A 15,554-nucleotide genomic window follows, 5' to 3' on the forward strand; every position below is an offset into this window, starting at 1 on the left:
TGCCGGCCGCCATCTTGGTTGGCAGTTAATTTGCATATCGCCCTGATTAGCCAATGGGAAGGGTAGTGGAGGTATGGCTAATTACCATGTTTCTCTATTATTAGATAGGATATATTTTATGCATTAGCATTGATAGATAAATCACCATAGAAGCACTTAAAATGCAGCATGGTATAATGAACTATTTAGAAGGTTCCAGAAAATGAGTGTTAACTAATCAACACTATAACTTACTCTAAGATGCTGAAGAAGTCCGACACCTCTGGACTGGGTGCTCGTTGCCAGTAGGCAATCAGAGTCTCTGAAAGGAAACACCACATAGTATGAGACTCTTTGAAATTCAAAGTGTTATTTTTTTTAAAGTTTTAATTTTAAAGAGTTCTCTTTACCCTCTGAAATATTCTTCATAATGTGAAGAAAACACATAAGAAGACTCCTGGTTTCAGCTTGATCTAACTTGTCAAATCGAAGTGTTGAGCCTATCAAAGACAAGGGTCTTGGGATCTAGGAATCAAAGAACCAATAAGGATTGAGTAAGAGTAAGAGATTTCTGAGTCCTAATGTGCTGAGCAAGTCTGGAAGGGAAGCCCCACCTTTTCACAGTTGTCAGTCTTCTCACTGCTCTTCTCAGTGGTACTTGGATTGGAGTCAAGACTTGCTAAGGATGCTCTGGAGTCAGCATGGTTTACTGTAGAAATAGCTATTGATGAAAATGCTGTAAACAAGGCACAGCACACAGATGACAATGAGATGTATGGGCACAGACACACAAATAGCTCAAATGATCAACCAAAAAGATGTTGATCATTGAACATGGTATAATGAACTATTCTGAAAGGTTGACATAATAGAGTCTGGGATTGGCATTAGAGAGATGCCACATTTTAAGTGTCATTATAATGGCCATGCCAACATTAAGGATTTAGAAAAATTTAGACCATTATAAATGGAAATAAAGTAAAGCTTATTCTTTTGATTTCTTAAACAGCTTTTAAGATAAAGCTTCTGTTTTAAAAATGTCTTAGTAAAAGTTCACAAGAATACTTTGGGGAAAGAAATTTTTCAATTTTTGACAGTATAAAAGAAATCAAGATGACATTTCCAAAACAGTTCTAAAAATACTCTTTGAAGTTGAAGGGCTATTATATCTTAAAAGGCTATGTGCAACGAAAATTTAAATATTGTTTCCAGAATGAAGCCTTTTGATAACATCTGAGCCAAGTAAAAATGAAAGCTAAATAGAAGAGGAAATTGCTGGATGGCATTCCAAGAAATATGTAAAAAGACACTTTAGCTATATAAATATAGTACACTGTGCCATATAGATTATGGGTAATGGATTATGGAGTGGGTGAAAAGCACAATGATGTACAAGGTAAATATGGATGAGGGTTAAACACAAGTGTCCTCGGAAGGTGTCAAGTACCTGCTATGGAATTTAAAACATCTTTAGAAAATGATGTGTCCACAGAGTTCGCATGTTTCATTGCTGACTGGCTGTGAAATCCTCCATTAGTGCTGAGGTCATCTCTAGACCCCTGTATTCAGAGCACAGAAGAAATTAATGGGAGTCATCATATTTCAACATTGTAAAGCCACATATACCTCTTCACTATTCTTTCAATTAGATGGTATTGGATTTGATCTTTTATATCCCAGCAAAGGTCTTCAGCCAAAGCAGGCAGTGAAAATGAATATAGTCAAAACCATACTCTGGGTCACATTTGATTTCATATGTGATTTAAAAATTTTTACAATGTAGTATAAACTATCTTTTAGGTATAGATTAAATGGATGGAATAATTATATTCATGGATTATATCATGTGTTCTATATCATTATTATCAGGGGTTATCTTATGTATTTTACTATTACTAAAACGAGATTTTAAATAATTAGTATGTTCCAGTTTCTATGATAAGTGTTTTCTATTACACAATTTAATCCTCATAAGAATCCTGTGATGGAGGTATTTTATCCCATTTTATAAATAAGAAATTAGAGGCTTAAAGAGGTTGGATAATTTACCTAATAACACATAGATAGTAACCGATACTACTAGGATTTGAACAAGGTCCCCTCCCCAAAATTCCTAAGGCACAGCACCTAACTTCTAGATGGTAGTATCTTGTGTAGTAAACTGGCTCAGCAGTATGTTCATTCACATGGGATTTGAACACAGGTAACAGATACCAGGGTTGTTTTACAGTCACTGTGATGACTCAGTAGAGAAATGATGACAAACAGGCAGGTCCTAGGCTGTGACTATAATGAAGGCACTTGGCTATACAACAACTAGGTGGTCATAAAACTGATACCAAAAGGTGGTGGGAAAGGTGTACACTGAGGATGGGGCCATGGATGCAACAGAGGAACCTGGTAAAAACTGGAGAGAACTGGAAAACGGTGCAGAGAACAGAGCAAAAGGAAAAAAAGTGCTGGAGAGATGGGCTAAATGGAAGGCTTCGGTGACCAGTCTGGAACCAGTGACACTGACATGAATGTCTCAAAAACACCTAGCAGGAACTGCTGATTAATTCTTAGTCACTCACAGGTAGGTGGACGTGGTATTTGGGGCAAAAATATAAGAAAGGCTAACTATGCAAATAGACATTGGAAATAGTATGCAAACTTACCTGGTTCGATGTATTGACAGTAAAAGGATACAGGTCCTTCAGGTAAATCCTTGGCATATTGTCCAGGAGCATGCCATAGAGGGGCATGTATAAACTTGCTATCTGGGCCTGCTTTCTCTAGGTGAGAAGGGAGCCAAAAGAAATGATTCACGTAAAAATCAATGGACCCCTCGGTTTGATTGTGCATTTAATGCAGTGTGCCATTAAATTGTGTTAGGGAAGGGAGAAAGCAAGACCACTTACTGGTTCTCTGTATCGATCATCAAATGAATGCTTAGCCATTAGATTTTTTAGGACAGCTAAAGCTAAGTGCCTGACATCTTGGTCTTCCTGCAGAGCAAAGCCAACTTCTCGGAGCAGAATCCCGATTAAGAAGTGCTTGCGGCAAAATTCATTAGTGACCGAATATTCAGGCATATCTTTGTGAGGCAAGAAAAGAGATCATATTATTGAAAATCAAATAGTCACTTTACAATCAAGACAAGTTTATCACACAACTATCAACTCCTCCCTGGATTCAGGGATATAGTCTTGCCACAGAGATGAGAATTATGAGAGAGGAACATTCAGAAAGATAGGGTGATATTGTGTGTATACTAATACAAATAATGAGTGATGTCAAATATCAAGCTCCATGAAAGTGACAACCATACAGTATTATAGCTGAGATCAGAAAAACCTGAATAGTCTGTCTGAAGGAATCAGAAATAGTCAACTGAGAGTAATATGTTGAAATGGGCCATTGAGGATGCTTAAGATTTGGAAGTGCAGGTGTGTGAGCAAATGGAGGCAATGAGGAAAGAAGAGGACACTGGGAGGAGAAGTGATAGGATTTCAATGGCACAGAATTGTGAAAGTAGGTATGTGGGGAACACAGATATGGGGGACAGTAAATACAGTGCCCAAAAGAAGAGTGATGAGAATTAAGATGTGAGCCACATTGGGACTAGTTGATGGGAATCTTAAGTACAAATTTGCTAGCTGGCATTTAGGTTTCTCTGCTATTTGCACTTCTGTAGCAATTCCATTTGCAGTAGATGATAAGTCACTCAGGGCTTTGAGATCAGTGGCCCAATCAGACCTGTGCTTTATTGATTTACTAATATGGTGGCAGGTTGTAAATTAATTAGATTGCAGGGAGGGATATAATACAAGAGTCTGTAACAGTAGTGGAGAGAGGGGAGAATTAGAGGGCCTGGGGTAGTAGGATCAAAGTAGCAGAAGTAATATCAGCAGAACAAGTTTTCTGAAGGATGTTAAAGAGCAAGGAGAGAGGAAAACCAAGGGAGGCTGCAAAATGTTAAGCCTGAATTACCAAGAAAGCAGTGTTACAATTTCCAATAATAATGCATTTATTCAAAATTGTCCAACAGGGTTCTAAATGTAACTATTAATAATAGGACTAGCACCCACTTACAGAGCTCACACTGTGAGTAAACACTAGGCTACACACTTTATAAGAAGTATCTTAGTTAGTTTTCAGGACAACCAGCAAGGTAGTTATGATTAGTATAGTGCACCATTGGAATATGCATTATATTCAATTTATAGGCTTCTAATAATTCCAATCTTGAAAAAATAGCTCAAACCAGACTGTGGTTTATTGAAAGAAATATATCATATAAAGCTAGTTACATTGAACAAGTATGCTATTATATATAGCTGGAATTTTATTTATGATATACTCTAAGGAAATTGCAGGAACTTTGGAAAATTAAAAAAAATCAAACTTTAGAGAATAAAATATGAAAGAATTCAAAATGGGGAATCATTTAATTATTTGTGACTGGAGAAAAGTTCAGACAATATTTTGTTTATTTTGACTATATGGCATTAAAATATGGCTATTTATTAGCACCTGGAAACTGAAAATTTATAGTATCTATATTCATCAATGTTATTGGACTATTGATGCTTAGGTAGTATATAAAATTACACTATTTACCTGATGCATGCAACTCTTGAGTTGATTCTGAAGGTGTCAAAGGATCTGGATTTAATACAAATAAACAAAAAGTTCAGATATATCCATACTCAGATATATATTATGTTCATTAATGATGTGTAATATATACTGAAAAATTAAAATATATTGTCCTAAAATAGGAATTACTTCAATAAAGCTTTGTTTTTCAAGAGAAATGCTTTAGGTTGTTTATTTCATTACTGAAAAAGGAAACATAGACAAACATTGAGAATCATAGGGTTGTATCCATTGTCACAGGCCAACAATTTCTTTTACATTTTAATCTCATTGTCTGGGTATACCCATGTGACAACTTTAAACAAAACCAAGATTGAGGAAACAGGAAAACAATGAACAAACAAACAAAAGTGTTCACTTTGTAGGAGCCGATGAAAACTCTGGGAATTATTACCTGGGATGTTTGCTGATCTTATGGGGAGACACAAAGGGATAAAGTGCTCATGCTGACACACTTCTTGAAGGAAATCAAATTTATACTGGCATAAAGTCTGAAAGAGAGACAGCCGAATGACTATTATTTACACACCAAGAAATTTAATAAAACAAAGAATCTGCACTTGACTTTTGTACCTAAAAAGAAGATGCAGTTACTTTTGTGTGACCACCAGCTATTGTTAAGTTTAAGGAATTTTGACCCTCCGTAGTGGTAAATGCAGGCAACCTTCCTATTTGGGGAGTTGGATCAAGGCTTCCTCAGGAAGTAATCTCATTTGTAACCTACCTTACTGAGGCATTTTTTGCTTCTTTTAGTTTATAACATACTTATTTTGAGAAAAATAGTGCCTCACCAAATGCACAGAGCTCTACAAATTGCTACAATCAATTCCTATGATTTAAGGAGGTAAGGAAGACAATAAAAAATGAAAGTGAATCTCTCTTCGTATGCCATTTGTTCTCAGGATACATTATTAATTCTACTTCTTCCCTACTCTTGCAAACAGGCCTGTTCTTTCAATAATGTTTTGAATAGCACAGTGATAAATGGAGTCTAGACATAGTCTAAGACAACTGTAATACATGAGCTAAGAACAACCACATAAATAGAAACAATCAGCACATTCATAACTGTTCTGTTTTCACTCTCATGCAAGATAAGTAATACATTTTTAAGACTCAGATTGTGTTCATTATATTTGCTAATATCAGCTAACAAAATAAAATATATTTCATTCACTTGAATATTACAGAATTATATTTTGTGGCAACTTTAGTCAATCATTTAAAATACTGCAATTTACAAATGATTGTATTTGACTTAATCCTTCATACATTAAAGTGAAGAAGAGTATAATTAATTTATATGTTAATTATTCTTCATTGAGAGGCTTCTGTTTGGTCTTTGAAAAAATATATAATTTAGGTCTACTGGAATTGTATCTTAATGGACATTCTTCAAATTTCATGCATAATTGGAGAATTAATGAAGAATATCCTTTCAAAAATTATTTACAGAGAGAATTGGATGCTCAAAACCTCATGATACGTAATTAGGTAACTCTCCTGATCAAAACTGACAAGAAAAATAATATTCAGATTCCTAAGCATGACATGAAAGGCTATAAGATGAACATTTTTTATTTTTGGTTGTTCTACATTGGTTATTATTTTACAACACCTAGGTAATTTCTTCTTCAGGACTTACCTTCTTCCCAAAGGAAGTTTAATGAGGAACTGCTAATTCACATGCCCTGTCTCTCCTGCTAAGAGGCAGGCATGTGACCCAAAGCAGGCTGACCACACACTTCCTTTTTGGAAAGCAGATATTAAGAAGAGTGTTATCATTTAAGCAGCAGCAGACTTTGGCCAAATGGTTCCTTCTTGGCGATTATTCTTGTGCTCTAGCCCTTTTCCAAGTCTAGTTCTTTACATTGATGCTATTTACTCCCAATAGAACTTCCAATAAACTTGCTTTTACTCAAATTGGAGTAAACTTTTTGCTTGCAACCCAACAAACCCTCACTGATAACAACTTTCATGACCTGGCCCAGGCTTATTTCTCTTCAGCATACGCCATACTAAACTCAGTGGTCCTCAGACTTGATAAATAAAAATCACCTGAAAGTCTTGATACAATACAGACTTCAGTTCTGAGATTCTATTGCACTAGCCTAGGAACCTCACTTTGAGAACCACTCCTCTCTAGAGCACTGTTTCCTGCCTGTCTCCCAAAACGTAGCCCCTATTTAGGCAGGGTGGCCAACTGTCCATTTTGCCTAAGATTGAATGATTTCCAGAGGTGGGACTTTCAGTACTTAAACAACACAGTCCTGAGCTAGAGTTCTATAAGAACTGCAGCTGGAAAGAACTATTTCTTCTCCACCCACAGGACATAGAAGTGAAATGTAAACACTTTCATTCCACTCTCCCTTGTTCCCCACGGAGGAAGGACTTGGGAGACTTTCTCAGCAGCTAGATGAACCATTTACAAGACTGCCTCTCACTGGTATAGACATTATTTTTTTGATGCAGAGAATGGATAAGTTGATGTTTTAGGCATATATATACAGAGACCAATTTATTTATTTATACTGCCATAGCTGAGAAAGCAATCACTCCTGCACTTGGTTCTTACCTTGAGTTCACCAGAGGAGAACATGCTGATGTAATTGTTGACCATCTTAAACACAAAGCCCCGGTCCATAAACGTAAAGCAGCGCTAAAAGAGATACAATTTCAAATGAAAACATTTTTACTTTAAAGATCATTAAAGATTTTGAAAAGATAATGAAATTTATTGAAATAAAATAACATTTAACTAAATGTGTTGTGTCTTAAGTGTTCTAAAAACCTCTCAAGTATGTTTAAGCATTTGTCCACATATGGCAACTAGTTAAAATGTTAGCTATAGTACACCCATCAGAAAGCTACAAACCCATATTTATCACTTCTATACAACATCACTTGGAGCTTTGCAATTAAATACTAGAGCCTTTTCCTTTTCTATAGAGAGTTTTAGCTTTTACTTGTGTGTTTATTTTTTAAAGAGTTACATTTTATTATTTTTCTTTAGCAATTTCATTCCTGTACTGTACAGCTCTGGGAAGGAACAAGGGTGGCAGAGATGGGTCATAAAAACCTTTTAAAATCTCACTAGTCTCCTTCAACAGAGGAGCTTTTCTTTCAGTTAAGGCAGCTTGAATTTGAGGAGCGATGGTAAGAGTTCCTGAGATTTCTATCAGGGAGCTGCTCATTGTCTTTCTTATTCTGTTGTCAGACTCTCTTAACTGTAATGAGTGTGTAAACAGCAGGTAGTTTTGGGGAGACAGGCAAAAACAAACAAACCCATGAAAAGTATTTCAAGTAGGAAAGATAGATAAAAGTATTCATCAAACAGTGTTAGTTGTGACTACTCATAAAAAATGAAGATTTGAATCAATTAACATTGAGGATATCTCATGTCTATTAGCATGGGGGCTTGAATGGAATTGCATCTCATCACTGTACCTTAAGAAACCTGGCGATGCTGTGGTTGGCCCTTCTTGTTTCTTCAAGGGCGTCTTTGTATTTCCAAATCATGTGATCAGCTAGGACCATGACCAGATTGTCCAATTCATTTTGGTATGATTCAGGAAATCTTTGAGCCCGAGAAAGCTAAGAAAAGAATAGATCATTTCTTTATAACGTGGCATATGAAATGCTAAGCCTGAAAAAAAATAAACTGAAAACTTGAATGCAATAATAAAATAGAAGCCCTTTTAATTTCAAGGTCATGATTTCCATAATTTTCATTTAATGTTTTCTTCTCCTTTGGCCAATAAAATTTTCATTTAAAAAGTAAATTATAACATATTTTAATTGCAAACTATTAAAACATGTAACATTTTTCACATCTTTTTTTCCCATTACAGTTGACATACAACATTATTTTCAGGTGTACAGCATAGTGGTTAGACATTTATATAACTTACTAGAGGCCTGGTGCACAAATTTGTGCACTGGTAGGGTCCCTTGGCCTGGCCGGTGATCGGGGCCAATTGGGGCCCTCTCACCCAGTTCTGATTGGGGCCAGTGGGGCGGGGGGTGGGGGGTAGGAATCGCGGGAGGTTGGCCAGCTGCCGGAGGTTGGCTGTGGGAATGCACTGACCACCAGGGGAAGCTTCTGTAATGAGCGTCTGTCCCCTGGTTTTCAGTGTGCATCATAGCGACCAGTCAACTGGTCATTCGGTTGTTTAGTTGTTAGATTGCTTAGGCTTCTATATATATAAATGAGGTGATCCTTCTGATAAGTCTAGAACCCTAGCACCCACCATACATAGTTATTATATTATTGACTATATTATCTCTCACATCGTAATTCCCCTCCCTTCCCTTTCAGGAAGTACATACTATTAATGGTTTAATAAATATTGGTCTAGATTTTCTTAGACACATTTAGTGAAAAATCAAGTACTTTGATTTTTTAAACTAGAAATCCCCCAATTAGCAACTCTAAGAAATCAATGAATGACTAAGTGACTAAATGAGTACAAATATTGGCTTAAAATGTCCTTTATAAGTAGTGAGATACAGCTAGTCTTTTTAAAATTTTATTTCAGCTTTATTGAAGTATAAGTGACATAAAATTGTGAGATATTTAAAGTGTAGATCATATTTTGATACATTTATATGTGAGGGTGAAAGAATTTCCCTCATCTAGTTAATTAACACATCTATCACTTCACATAGTTATCTTTTTTTTTTTGGTTTGGTCATTTTTGTTTTTGATGAGAACACTTAAGTTATTCTCTTTTAGCAAATTTCATCTTCTGCTATAATCACCATGGTTTATGTTATGTCTTCAGATCTTACTCATAGATGAAAGTTTGTACCAGCCAGTCTTTACTTCATGGTCTCAGCATTTGCCACAGCGGGCACCAGTGGGACATCAGAGTCAAGAGATTTCTGCCACAAGATGCAAAATGGTGTGGCTAGGAGAATACATGTGTTACATGGAATGAAACTCCATGGGTCCCTAAAGACCAGCATTAGGTCCAGGAATCCACTCCTGCTGCCTGAACTCCTGCCCACAAGGGAGAAGTCCAGGCAGCTGAGACTTCCCATCTCAGGCCTCATGAATTTACACAGCCCTTTTTTCATGAGAGAGGCAAGATTCAATCATCTTCACAAGTCAACTTTATCATTAGACTCACATTTCGCTATAGATAGAAACATAAAAATCGATGTTAGTCTGAGCCTAAATTTCTAAGATTCTGAGTACCCAGCCTTGCATGCTGCAAGAAGGAAAACCATGGAGATTAAAGTGACACACAGTCATTTCTCCTACTTAAAAAGCAATGAACATATATTGCTATGGTTTACAAAGTAAATACCAATGGAACTACTGACAGCATGTTCATGAGCATAATTGTTGGGTAGCATTGTATTACCTATGATCTTACCTGAATGTTATTTGTGTCAATCAAGTGTTGTGCCATGGATTTCAGGATAATTGCAAAGAAGAACCAGGAATGCTGTTAGGAAAAGAAAAGGCAGTGAGAAATTTGTTCTATGGCAAAATAATGATAATTCTGTTCTTTACATCATGTAATATTATAGAATCTTGATCTTACAGTGTGTTCTTTGAAAGTAAATCCATCAGAGCAATGATATGTGTTAGGATGATCTATACCAAAGTCTTAATGGTAAAAGTAAATAGCAGACATTTCAGTTTCTCTGTCATCTCAAAGATGTTTAAAACAAGATGCCAGTTTACTTGGGATGGCTAATTAAAGAATAGTCCTATGCAGTATTTATCCATGAGGTTCTATTTGTTTCACTTATCTAAACAAAACTAAATTTTTCTATATTAAAATATATCCTAGCAGGCCCACCTCGAATATTTTAAGGGGTAGAGGCAAGATAAAAAATTGAAGCCACAGGTCTTAAAGTTCGAAGTCATGCTAACAAAGTTTGATCATCCTACCTTGACAAACATAACTCCATGACAACTTGGAATGTTGTACCAGAATATGGGGCTCTCAGGGGAGAAGAACCCTGGCCTATAGCCTCTTGTCACCCAAGGTTCAGTCCTGCACCTAGAGAGATTTGGTTCATGTGTGACTGTCCAGCCTGCACATCCAAGTGTTGTCCATAAACTAGTCTCTCTCTTCCACTGCAAACTGCTCCCCACTTGGTTCTAGGGTTGTACTCAGGCAGGAAGATTTTCCCAGTGAAGGAGGGACTTAGGAATGAGGTCTAAGTAGGCCTGCGAAGAAGCCTGTAAGCCCATGAGGCGGGGGCTCTGGGGTTCCCCAAAGATTAGGAAGGCATGGGAGGAGCTCCCAGTGAGCATTCCTCTTGGCTACTGTTATATCCTTCCCTATGGGGTGGGGCTCAGTCAGAAAAGACTAAAGCAAGCACTAGGATGAAGGCTCTTCTTTTCTAGGTCCAAGGGTAAAAGGGTGATACTTATCCCAGATAAAAAAGTCTATGTTATATATGTACAGTTTAAATAATGCACCCCCTCATCCTCTCTCTTTCCCCTCCCCTCCACCACAAAAAATCCTGAATTTTATTGTAGTCATTCCCTTGCTTAACTTCATAATTTTGCTACCAATATCATACATTGAAGAAATAAATTTAGTTTTGCTTGCCACTAACTTTATGTAAACGAAATCATCCTGTATGTATTCCCTGTGATTGCCTTTTTCATTCAACAAATTCTGTTTTGAGGTTCATTTATGTTGCATCATGAAGCTGAGGGTCCTATCATGATAGATAATTAATTAAGCTGGGGACTAAGTTCACTCGTTTACAATAATTTAGAGCTGCTTTTCATAAACTTTTTACCATCCCTTCCTTATTGTTTCAACTTTTTTAGGGTCAAAGAGTGGCTGTTTCTTGGCTTCCTCTCTGTTGTCAATATATTTATTAACATATCATTAATTCTTTTGTTGGTATATAATATGCCTAATAAACTCAACACACTTGATTTTTATTATACTTAGAAGAATGTTTGAGGTAACTCTTTGTAGACATTTATTCTGTCTTTAGGCTAAAGAACTTAACTGAGGTCCATTTTATTCTTAAGGTGATCTTTTCTGTTGACATAGACCTCTCTTGCTTAATGCTTTTATATGCTACAGTTTCAATATGTGTACGCTAGAAACTATAAGAGAAATTATCTGCGAAAATCAGTGGATGCTATCACCTCTTGGGGGTGAGAGTGAACTTTATACTAATAATGAAAGAATCATCTTTCAATTCCTTACCTTCAAGACATGTTTAATTGTTGTTGAGTCATTTGATTTCAAAAGACCAGTCACATTTTTAGCCAGTTCCTCATGTATTGTTCTCTCTTTGCATGCCCTGGTCTTGAACACGAACTGAACAAAATCCAAAGAGTGAAATAAGTAAGATGCTTTAAGAAAACAGCACTTCAAAAATAATGTTCCATGAATAACTCATAACTCAAAATTATCTGCTCATACCAGATTTTGTCATGAAATAAATGAAGGCCCAATGAGAAGAGCAGTACACACCTGTTCCTATTTATGACTTTGCACAGGTAGGGCCTGGCTCACCTAAACTCTCCTTGAAACTCTTTTTGTAGAAATCAAAGGAAGAGTGAGAGTGCAATTTAGCAGGTTCAAGGAAACATGGAGGGCTTTGACCCACCTACTTAGGACACATTTCCCCTTCTCCTTCCTTCCACTGGTAACAGGTGGCATGGTAGCATTTCTTCATCCTGAAAGGGTAGAGCACCCACTCAAATAGCCAAGTGGGGAAGCAGGTGCCTTCCAGAGGCCAGTAGGTGAGCTCCCCACATGCCCAGGGCCTACCACCTCATGCTTAGGCACAGGCATCAAAGGATCATGAACATTGGCCATCAGTAAGATAACACCTACTCACTTTTTTATTTCTCAAAAGATTGGTTTTGGCATGCACCACTGAGTGCATATAATGGTTTTAGTTTTCAGTTTTTCTTCATCTATCTTAAGGATAATACCATCAATTTTTACATGTATATTTCAAATATAAAATGCTTATTACTGAATTACACTATTTTACTAATGAGTTTGGTTTGCCTCAAGGGAGGTCATTTTTTCAGAATATCCACAATTCAGACTTCATTATAATCAGGAGTGAAGGCAAGCAAGAAACTCAAAGCAGAGGCACATTCAAATTTGGATCTGTAATTATTTTTTTGAACTTCATTGTTCATCAACAGATAAGTGTCCTGATGGGGCCTGACTTCTCCAAGTTCATCCCAGAAGAGAAAGAAAAGCTAAGAGATGCATGAAACTAGCTGAAGTCAAGAGTAATATGATTTTTCCCCTTGATCATGACTCATGTGAGGGTAATGTCTTAACCACCTAATATCATGCACAGTCATTTAGGCCCAAGGGCATTATGACTAGTTCTGAAATATTCTTATTTTAAAATTTTGGCTATCACATGTCAGTTTCATGAATTTCTGTAACCCATGGCATTTCATTAGATTAACTTTAGACATACATTTTTGAAAAAGACATGGTGTATGTGTGTATTTTGGATCTCATAGATGGGTGAGTTAGCAGCATTTAGCACCACTGAACTTGAAATGGTGTTTAGTTTGCTTCTGAATAAATATTAATTGCATTGAAATATCACATCTCTCAAGGACATCAAAGCATATATAGGTAACAGATCATCAGTTTTCATTACACTCCTACTTGTGGGGCTTAATATCTATCTACATGTTAAATATTAACATTTCCCACCAAAGGTAAAAAAAAATCAGACTCCTTGGTCAAGGTCAGATTGTCAACCATGTACTACAACAGGAGTCCAATCACAGAATCATAGAGCTGGAAGTTCATCTGGTCTATCCCATCTCACTTCACAGAGGAGAAAAGTGAGGTTCAGAGAAGCTGACTGCTCAAGTTAACTATTTAACCTTGACTGGAATCTAGGTTCCCATTTGCTACTTTAATGATCTTTCCAGAGTAAAATTTTAATTGGTTATATTTTTTAGGCTGTATGTGTTTTAGATTATGAAAATGTGTTACATAACATCTTTAGGAATTGTTATCAGCTTGAAATTCTACATAGGCATATTTCTGAATTTGAACCCCTTCAGAGCAAGCTAAGTAAGCAGTCTCTTATTACAAAATCAAATGATCTCATTGGGATATTTCAAACATCCTGGTTAGAAATAAAGACCATCCCAGGATGCATTGCCAATATAGTTCTCCAAGAGTGTCACAGATGGAGTCTCAGAGCTGATTTTAAGGTTCTCATAAGATCTAGACTTGACTGTCACAAAAATGTCACAACACCAGTGGGTTCTTAATGTAATTTTCAATGATTCCTTTGGAATAAGGTATATAATAACTGCATTGAAATGAAGAGGACTTTGCGTAATGTGGACTGGAGAATTTGTTTTGTCTCAATGCCTTTGAGGAGTGAAAAGGAAAATTGAGGTGAGCATTGAGAGAGTAAAAGTTCAGTAGATGGTTCTGTTGAATATAAATTAATCAGCACCATATAAAGCATGCAAAGACTCTATCTTTAAACAGAGAGCAAATTAAAAAGGCATTTATAGGTGAATCTAAGAATCTGGCTTTCTGAAAATGAAATGTAGATCATATTGAGGAAAATTAGAGCAAAGGGAAATGATTGTGAAGTAACTGATGATTTTTTGGCATCTGGGCATACACTTAGTTAGGTATTTGGGAAACCATCTAACATTTCTGGCAGGTAGAAAATATATTAACATAAAACTGTAATAAAAACATTTCTCACTGATGGTATTTCATAGGGGTTCACTCCAGAATGAAATTTCTAATTATTTCCTTTTACAACAGGTGTTGTTGTGTTTTTTTTTAAAGAAAAACACAACCGCCTCCCCCCAAGTTTCTAGCACAAAAGACCTTAAATTCTTTTCTAGTCACCTTTCTAGACATCTAAAATATTTGGGTATATGACTATCAATATGTATTAGTGCAATACATTATTTTAATTAAAATGGTCTATGTCTCAAAAAGATTTCACTTATGCATAGAAAAGATAGAAATTTATGTCCTCTATGTATCATAAAGTGAACTAAGCTATCTTTGGTTGGGTTATTTTTTTTTCCATTCAAAATGATGACATTCAGACAGGATTTATAATGTGCAAACATCATCGCAAGTTCACGGGCATTAATTCACAGGCCAACTGGAAATGAGAATATAAACTTGAAGGACACTGGAAGAAGCAGTGCACAGTTGATGGAATGGGCTAGTGGTTCATGCCGGAGGATAAAGGACTTAACATACCAGAAGCAGGTACAAATATACAGTAACTGGGAAAATGAAATAATGCCTGAGAAAACAATAAGAAAAGCTAAGAAAACATTATAGAAGAAACATAGAGCATTCAACAAACCAACAGGAAAAAAATCTTCCTTAAATTTACACAGAAATTTCATTTCTTGTAATGTTGACGTCCAAAGGACAATATTTTTCTTCTCTAGCTCAAACTTCTTGGCTGTTTTCCACCATATAAATATTCATTTGTACATGTACATGTTATTTATTCACTTATACATTCAAACAATACACCTAGCCCATCAATGCAAAGAGAAGAAATTCTAAGAAGCTAAGAGGAATGCTTGGTATTACTATGGTAGACACCATCCAGCTAAAGAGAAAAACTTCCCACTTATGTAGACAGGAAATGAGACAAGCCACACAGCACAAGGGCATAGGACCAATGTCCAAGTGGTGATTTCATACCTTAATGTATGACTGGACAGCGTAGTCCAATTGTTCCTCGTGGCACTTGGCGACGATGTCAGTCAGAACCCTGGAAAAACAGAGATGTTCAGTGGCCTTTCAGGAGAAGGCAGAAAAATTCCACTGGGTTTGTCACAGGAGTGCTTGAAAATGGTGCTTACTAGTTAATGAATAAATGAATGAACCAATTTCAGACTCTCCTTCATCCCCTGTACCCCTCCAATATTGAGTAATATCTATAGTACCTGTTAG

General features: G+C 36.3%; 1 protein-coding gene across 1 annotated transcript in view; it reads right to left on the reverse strand.

Moving 5' to 3' along the window:
- DOCK10 (dedicator of cytokinesis 10) overlaps positions 1–15,554 on the reverse strand; it is a 154,204-nt gene that overhangs the window by 34,970 nt on the left and 103,680 nt on the right. The window contains exons 25-37 of the mRNA XM_014531135.1: positions 15,303–15,372; positions 11,814–11,927; positions 10,002–10,073; positions 8,068–8,214; positions 7,196–7,279; positions 5,015–5,111; positions 4,582–4,626; positions 2,880–3,055; positions 2,637–2,753; positions 1,427–1,538; positions 594–715; positions 390–504; positions 235–301 (exon numbers count right to left, since the gene is read on the reverse strand). Coding sequence (XP_014386621.1) covers positions 235–301; positions 390–504; positions 594–715; positions 1,427–1,538; positions 2,637–2,753; positions 2,880–3,055; positions 4,582–4,626; positions 5,015–5,111; positions 7,196–7,279; positions 8,068–8,214; positions 10,002–10,073; positions 11,814–11,927; positions 15,303–15,372 — 1,338 coding nt within the window. The remainder of the gene's footprint in view (positions 1–234; positions 302–389; positions 505–593; positions 716–1,426; positions 1,539–2,636; positions 2,754–2,879; positions 3,056–4,581; positions 4,627–5,014; positions 5,112–7,195; positions 7,280–8,067; positions 8,215–10,001; positions 10,074–11,813; positions 11,928–15,302; positions 15,373–15,554) is intronic.

The sequence above is a fragment of the Myotis brandtii genome, unplaced genomic scaffold (genome assembly GCF_000412655.1).
Source record: "Myotis brandtii unplaced genomic scaffold, ASM41265v1 scaffold79, whole genome shotgun sequence".
NCBI lineage: Eukaryota > Metazoa > Chordata > Mammalia > Chiroptera > Vespertilionidae > Myotis > Myotis brandtii.